The sequence below is a fragment of the Seriola lalandi genome, unplaced genomic scaffold, assembly GCF_002814215.2.
Source record: "Seriola lalandi dorsalis isolate HSWRI2012SDOR001 ecotype SW California unplaced genomic scaffold, Sedor1 jcf7180002054225, whole genome shotgun sequence".
Lineage (NCBI taxonomy): Eukaryota > Metazoa > Chordata > Actinopteri > Carangiformes > Carangidae > Seriola > Seriola lalandi.
Window position 1 is genome coordinate 78,408 of NW_019524778.1, and position 7,439 is coordinate 85,846.

At 40.9% G+C, this 7,439-nt stretch overlaps 2 protein-coding genes across 2 annotated transcripts in view; both read left to right on the forward strand.

Annotated features, from left to right (window-relative positions):
- The window catches only part of LOC111653558 (uncharacterized), a 16,219-nt gene that overhangs the window by 1,080 nt on the left and 7,700 nt on the right, over positions 1-7,439 (forward strand). The gene's annotated exons all lie outside the window — the stretch shown is intronic.
- slc22a15 (solute carrier family 22 member 15) overlaps positions 1,264-7,439 on the forward strand; it is a 12,116-nt gene continuing 5,940 nt past the window's right edge. Inside the window, 8 exon segments of the mRNA XM_023404164.2 lie at positions 1,264-1,416; positions 2,795-2,950; positions 3,071-3,203; positions 3,327-3,491; positions 3,687-3,816; positions 4,888-4,948; positions 5,954-6,120; positions 7,365-7,439. Of these exon segments, the coding sequence (XP_023259932.1) occupies positions 1,333-1,416; positions 2,795-2,950; positions 3,071-3,203; positions 3,327-3,491; positions 3,687-3,816; positions 4,888-4,948; positions 5,954-6,120; positions 7,365-7,439 (971 nt within the window). The 5' untranslated portion in view covers positions 1,264-1,332.

Consider the following 7,439-nt stretch of genomic DNA (forward strand, 5'->3'; position numbering starts at 1 on the left):
GGGGGTTTTTTTTTTTTTTTGGGGGGGGGGGGGTGTATGTAGGTTTTCCTACCACGGATATGAGATAGGTATGAAGGGAATACAGATCACATTAATGTTGCAAAGGTGGAGAACATTTTAATTGCTTTTGTTGAGCTTACTTATTAAGTCTTAAGTAACTAAAGTTATCAAATAAGTTGGGAGTAAAAAGTACAAGGTTTGCCTCTTTGAAGAAGCAGACTTTGTAAATACTCCGTACTTAATTAAATGCACTTAATGAGATTCTACTGCTGCAAAATGAGGATAATCACGTGCCATCATTTAATATACTAAAAGTGTAATTAGTCCCCAAATTGTAATATGTGATTTATTTTTTATTTCTGTTTTTTTTTAATAAGATTATCCTGACAGTGCTCTTTGATGATGATCAATTAATTTGATGATGAGCTGGTCACATTGTCTTAAGTGCATACGAGCAGCTGCATGAGGCTGACTCAAAGAGCTGGCGGGCTCTTAATGATGGACTATGAGTCACCTTTAATTGTGATCCCTGAACTGACACAAGTTAGACCACGGATTTCCACCTGATGAGGTTTTGGCTTTAAGATGTTTTAATGCAGAAAGTGTTTGAAATCCTTGACTTAAATAGCCACATATTATGTCATTGCTGTTCTTTTGGAGTGAATCTACATTTTTTCCAGGAACCACTGGCTTATAAGATAATATTCAAACATTGTAAGTCATTGTCAGTCTGCTTTGTGTGTTTTTCTCCAGCTTCGTTCCATAGCTCAAGAAGAGGCAGAGTAAACGAATGTGCATTGTAATTATACACCCTATCATACAGGCTGAAATATTTTTATTATATTTTTTGACTGGTGACAATCTAAATGTGCATGTTCAGAGCTATTGCCAAGCTTTTGAACCATCTGCTTTATGAATGTAATTAAACCTGCATCAGTTGTATTCCATATTATAAGGCAGTCATCTCTTCCATGCACTGTCTTGTGTGATGTGCCTTGTGTTTTGACTCTTCCTTTTATGCCTTATTGTAATATATTTAGTAAAATGCTCCCCTGCTTGACAATGCAGATGAGAGGGAAAGCCTCTTTGATTTTAATTTATTGTCCAGCTTGTTTTTCTTTGTGTTATTTTTTTTTTTGTGTGTGTGAGTCACGTGCCTTCTGAATAAAATGCTCACATTTTAATCCAGACTATAGGTTTTTTCATTATTTCCACAAAACTGAAGAGAAGAAATGGACGCATGACAGAAGCGAACCCGGAAGTGAAGGCAGGTCACTCTCACACGTTTCGTTCTTCTTCGGCGGTGATGCCAAACCAAATATCCTACCTGGGATGGATTTAGAAGACGCTTTTCAGGTTGTCGGCGAGTTTGGACCGTACCAGAAGCGGGCAGTGGCCGTCCTCGTCCTGACGCAGGTCGGTACAGATGAAACTGCATGTTTTAAACGTCAGAAACAGAAAAACCCCCGCGGAGAGTCCCTCTGTATTTACGTTAGAATCAGCTCGGCGGTAGCGCTACGTGGCTTTTCAAGCTCTGCCGGGGGGTTTATTTTAAAGCGTTTGGCTGTGAAACATCAAAACAAAATACATTTCAACATTTTAGCTCTTGAGTTGTACCACTTGCTCACAACTAGCTATTGCAGCAAGTGTGTTTTTTTTTCCGGGGTTGAAAACTATAAACTAGACTTCAGAAAATCCACGAGAATAGATTTGCTTTGTTATCGGGAAGTTTAATAATAAGACACCCCACAACTTAATATATTTTACACATCTATATGACCTAATCTTCAATTCGGCTTACAATACAAAGGTCGTTTTAACAATAATTAATCACATCGAGACCTTTATTCTGGCATCGCTCCTTAGCTAAAATGACCTCCCCCGCTCCGGATACCTGCATCGACAGTACGAACCGTGACAATTTTTAACATTTATTAAGAGCAAATGGCTCATAGGCATGTCAAACGTAAGCCGAATTTATGTCAACAGATCACATATTCCTAAATGTTTTCAAGTATTTTCCATCTTGGCCTGTATTGTCACTAGTGTCAAATGTAATCACAACCATCCGCCTCTTTAAATGAAGTTCGGCGAAGCGTCCGGCTCGGTTAAGCTAATCCTCCTGCTAGCTAGCAGCTAGCTAGCTAGCTAGCAGGCTAATAGGGTTAAACCTCACCGAGCCAGACAACAAACGTTTCCATGGTGACATTATTAACACGATGAGGTTTGGATATCTTTGATATTTATTTACATTTTTTCTTTCAGGCCGCTTAATGATTTGTTGTGTTGTGTATTAACCTGACACATGGAAACCCAGTGTATAATACTACAACTCCTCGTTTTTTATAGTTGAAAAGTTTCTTCAACTATTAAATTAAATAAGAGGATTAAAAAATAAAACTATTGTGCCAGACCACATTTTAAACAATCCCGGTGTTCTGTCTTATTTTATTATTCATGATCTAGGGCAGAATAATATGCAAGTCTGGTATTGACCTTGTAATAACAAAACTGTGATCAAAGCTCAGTCAGCTGATAATGCAGGGAAACCTATCTGGAGCTGCTCGCTGCTGGTTGATCTAAATCCTTTTCACTGTGGTAAGTATGAAGGTTTTAGATCAGTCTCAGCTTATTTCTGTCTTTTACTTTAACTACAGGTTTGAATATGAGGATACAGAACACCTGCACCAGATTTTTAGCTTAAAAAGACTGTTGTCACTTTTTAAAATCAGTGTTTCTTCTATTAGATCTGCTTCTCAGCAGGTTGGTACAGTTGTGATCTGTGTGTTTTCAGTTGTACATGGCCTGTCAGTCCATGCTGATCGTTCTGGTTGGATCTACACCCGAGTATCGGATCGAGCAGGAGAAGAGCGGCGGCGTCCCGTCCGGTCAGCAGGAGCTCCTCCAGCGCGTCACCTTTACAGAGGACATCGACTCCATAGTGACCGAGGTGAAGGAGCCGGACTTCATATTTCACTCTCACCCAGGAGGCCTCATTTGCATCACTGCACCTTAAATACATAAATCAGGCTTAGGAAGATGGTTTCTGTTTGTCTCTGTTGTTCCTCAGTGGTTCCTCATCAAGCATCAGGCCTATAAGGTCAGTCTCGCCGGATCGCTTTTCTTCGCCGGGCTTCTGGTTGGGAACGTCGTCTTTGGGCCGCTGTCCGACAAGATCGGCAGGAGACCTGTTTACCTGACAGGTGAGGGGAAACCACGCAGGTTTTTCTCAGTAAAGTAGTCGTCAGGCAGTTTGAACCAGCGAGCCACAAACACCTCACCCCCATCTCACCTGTTTCTCCCCCTTTTCCTCTCACTCCTCCCAGGTCTGTTCTTTGAGGTGATCTTTGGTTATGTGACCGCATTAGCGCCCAGCTACGAGGTGTTCGCCGTGTCCCGCCTCCTGGTGGGGCTGATGAACGGCGGCATCGGCCTGGTCTGCTTCGTCCTCACCCAGGAGTATGTGGGCAAGTCGTACTGGGCCATGACGGGTAAAGCATTCTTTATCATATGACAGTTTATACGATGCCTTTGATTTGACCTTATTGTGAGTGAACTGTTTTTGATATTTACCAGGTGAAGTGCTGAGTGTTTTCTGTTTTTAAAGCCTCTGAACTGAGAGAATAACCACGAAGATGAAGTTGTATTATTAGACAGAGATTTAATTTCTTTCTTCCTTCCTTCAGGGACGTTGACCAGTATGACGTTTGCGGTCGGTATCGCTCTGTTCGGAGCTCTGGGTTACTTCATCCGGCCGTGGCGGAGCCTGGCCACAGTGGCCAACTCGTCGGGCGTCCTGTTCTTCCTGCTCTCAGTGTGAGTGAGTCGCCGCCTTCATCCAGATTAAACCAAAACAAATATAAATGCTGTTGGTTTTTAGAAGCGTATCTTATGAGAGGAGGCTCCTGAAACACACAGAACAAACTGAATGGATTAAACATCATTTAATGTTTGATCAGCACCACGTTCAATATAATGTAAAACTTTAGAGAATAGAAATACATTTTTTCTGCAAATATCATGTGGAGCTATAGAATTAAAAAGTTTTATCTGACTTTGTTTTGGTCAAAAACTTAGTTATTCATATAAAACTGTTCTTTGCAAGTTCTTACATTTTGTCCAGGGTTAGTTTTAAACCTTTATTTTAACATTTTAATCTATTGTTGAAAAAGAAAATGTTCTACCTCCAAACCTTCACAGATTCAAACTAAGTTTTCATCTCGTTTGAATTCACTGTTCTCTTAATGCTTTCATTTTTTTATTTGTGTTTTTAGTAAAAACTTAATCTGTACTATAATTTTAAACCTGTAAAAAAATCTTCTGATTTGAGGTTTTCATGTCTAAATTAATTAATATTATAACATCATCATCATAACTTCATTCAGTGGTAAACACACTGGTTTAAAACAGTAACTGAAGAGACAGAACCTTTAAAATGACAAGAGAGAAAATTAGAAGTTTCTATCTGCAAAACACCTCCCATTAAAAACATGAAAGGATTTGTATTTTACATATGTAGAGCGACTTTAAGTTTTCTATACGTTACCATTTAGACAATCTTATAATTGTAATATGTTTAATATCACAGCTACCTGCTTCACAAACCAAGCAGTTCAATATTTAATCAGCTGTTTCAGACCCTGACTGGTGTCTGAACTGGAGCAGTGATTACAGTGAATGCAGACTTCACGGTTACTGTGATGGAGCGTGTGACAAACGTCCGATAATTAAATGAATTATCATAGCAGAGATGAATGGAACCTGATAGTTACCTGGAACTGAAGGAAAAATATTGTGACATCTAGAAACATGATATTTTGTCTCCTAGAGTAACTTCTCCTCTCCTGTTTCTTCTTCTTCCTCTTCCTCTTCCTCTTCCTCCTCCAGCACTCTCCCTGAGTCTCCTCGCTGGCTGTATTCTCAGGGTCAGACTGAACGAGCTGAAGAGGTGAATATATTAATACAAATGTACCAATGTAAAGTTTTAGTGTCTGTAAAGCTGCTCAGTGCGGATGTTTGTCATTGATCTGTAGTTGTGTCTTATTGCAGATACAATTTTCTTAAAGCAGGACACAAATAAGGTTTTAAGAGGGAAGACAACTGAGATAATTCAATATATATAAGGACAGTTAGAAGGAACAGATGTAGAAAAACACACACAGTAAAACAATTGAAGGGCGATATGGAAATATAAAAAGACGACATCACATAAGAGCAAGTCTCTTAAAATGAGTTTTAAGAAGCAATTTAAAAGAAGTTACTGATTCTGTGAGCTGTTATTCTGAAAAGCTATGACAGGAAGTTCCAAAGGTTCTGTTGCCTGACAGACCTCAGATATATGAACTATGTGATATGTAAAAAAAATATATATATATAACACCAGCTCAGGAAATCTCTCAGCCGCTGAGCCACATGTGAACAGTTGCATTTTTATCAGTTAACTTCCTCTCAGAGTCTTTTCTTTGGGACCGTTTGCATTTAATAATATTTATACTGCTTCACATTTTTCCTTCCAGTGAAGTGAGAAATGAACCTTTGTGTTTGGGCTTTTGAACAGTGAGCTGGTTTGTTTTGCAATATCTTCCACGGGGGGAGTCGTGTTAATCAGGCAGTTTCTCTTTTGTCCTCACGCCACTTCCATCTGCACGGGAGTGAACGGGGTCAGACGAGGTTTCTCTCTGACCTCAGTGGAAAATCTGATGAGCTCAGAAAAAGGAGGGGGGCCGAGAAATAACTCTAGAGAATGAAAAACACAGTGTGGGGGAAATGTGTTGATCTGAAACTCCTGAAATACTGTTTTATGTTCTAAACTAACGTCACAGACAGAAAAGGAAGCAGTGAAACGACTTCCTTCTACAGAGTTTATTTTAAGCGGCTTGTTGTCATGGTTACCAGTTAACAGCTGGTCCGTCGGTTTAATCCGTGACTGTGTCGCTGTGCTCTTGATTTCGAGGTCCTGCGCTACATGGCGCTGAGAAACGGCAACGCGGCCAACCGCCTGAGGCTGCAGCGGGTCAGCGGCGCCAAAGCCGGTAACCGTGACAACAGGGGCGCTGGCGTCCTGCAGCTGGTGATCCACCCAGTCCTCAGGCTGAGGACCATGGTGCTCATGTACGTCTGGTGAGTATCCCACCACAGAAGAAGAACAAAACAAAGACGTTTGGCGACAGGCCTTAACGGATCTCCTTCATATTTGGCACAAACACTCACCAGGACTCAAGGACCAACAGATTAGATTTAGGAGGTCAAAGGTTAAGGTTGCAGTTTTTAGCCATTACTCAAGACAGCAATTATAGTATTTTCTCAGACTCTGGATAAACAGGATGTGACCTGGAACTAGTCTGAGTGGCGGAAGGATACGACCGCGAGGAGCTGGCTCTAGTTTCAGGAGCTGCACAACAAATTTTACAGTATGACAGTGTGCTTCTAGTCTATTCTATTCTATTCTATTCTATATTAAATCTCAAATATCAGAGAGGTTTTTGATGGAGACATTCAAGGTTCCTGCAGAATAAACTCTCTCACAAATGTCTTAATATATATAAATGAGTGTAATTAATACACGGTCGTATGGAGCGGCTGAGGATTATATGAATACAGATGATTTTGGCTCGGTGGGTTTTATATCTTCAAATAACTCACAGGTCACAAACTGATTCCCAGTATTTTCTCATTAAAACCAAATGAAGATGCGTTTTTCTTTCCAATGAGAAACGTGCAGACTGTGAGGTCGTCACACTCCTTTCAACATGTTTTATTCCATCATGTGGTTCTGTTTCTGTGATGAAACATTTAGTTTGACTGCAGCGTGTGGCTTGTGGTCGCCGCCTTGTTGTAAAGAACGAATGACACGAACACTGCTGCTAAACCCGAGTGTTTTCAGACTGAGAAAAGAGCTGCTGAGTTTCTGTTTTTGTCGCGTTGCATCTTGCACGAGGAAATAATGTAATCCTGCAACACACGTGTCTCAACACTGGCATTCCTACAACACGACGAAGCTTTCTTTGATGTAGGTCAGTGTGATGTCATCTTCTGGTTTACTTCCTTTATCACAGCTACAAATCAAAAACACACTTGACTTCTGTCTGTTTAACAGCTCGTTCTGTTGACTGAGGATATTTCACTTCAGGCTGATCAGATTACTCTCGAGGTATTTAAACACTTGGGAGAGTTGTAGGGTTTCCTAGAGGACGGTGTTGAGGGGAGTTCTGGGTAAAAACGCCGCGCCGCAGGAAATTCCACTGCAGGTTGTGACTCTGAAAACAACTGAGAGAGGAGGGAAAATTGAAGAGGGAGGAGCTGCTGAGTCAAGTGTGTGTGTGTGTGTGTGTGTGTGTGTGTGTGTGTGTGTGTGTGTGTTGCAGGTATGCGTGCAGCCTGGTGTACTACGGTCTGACTCTTGGGGCCAGTGAGACCTCAGGTAGCCGCTATGTGAATGT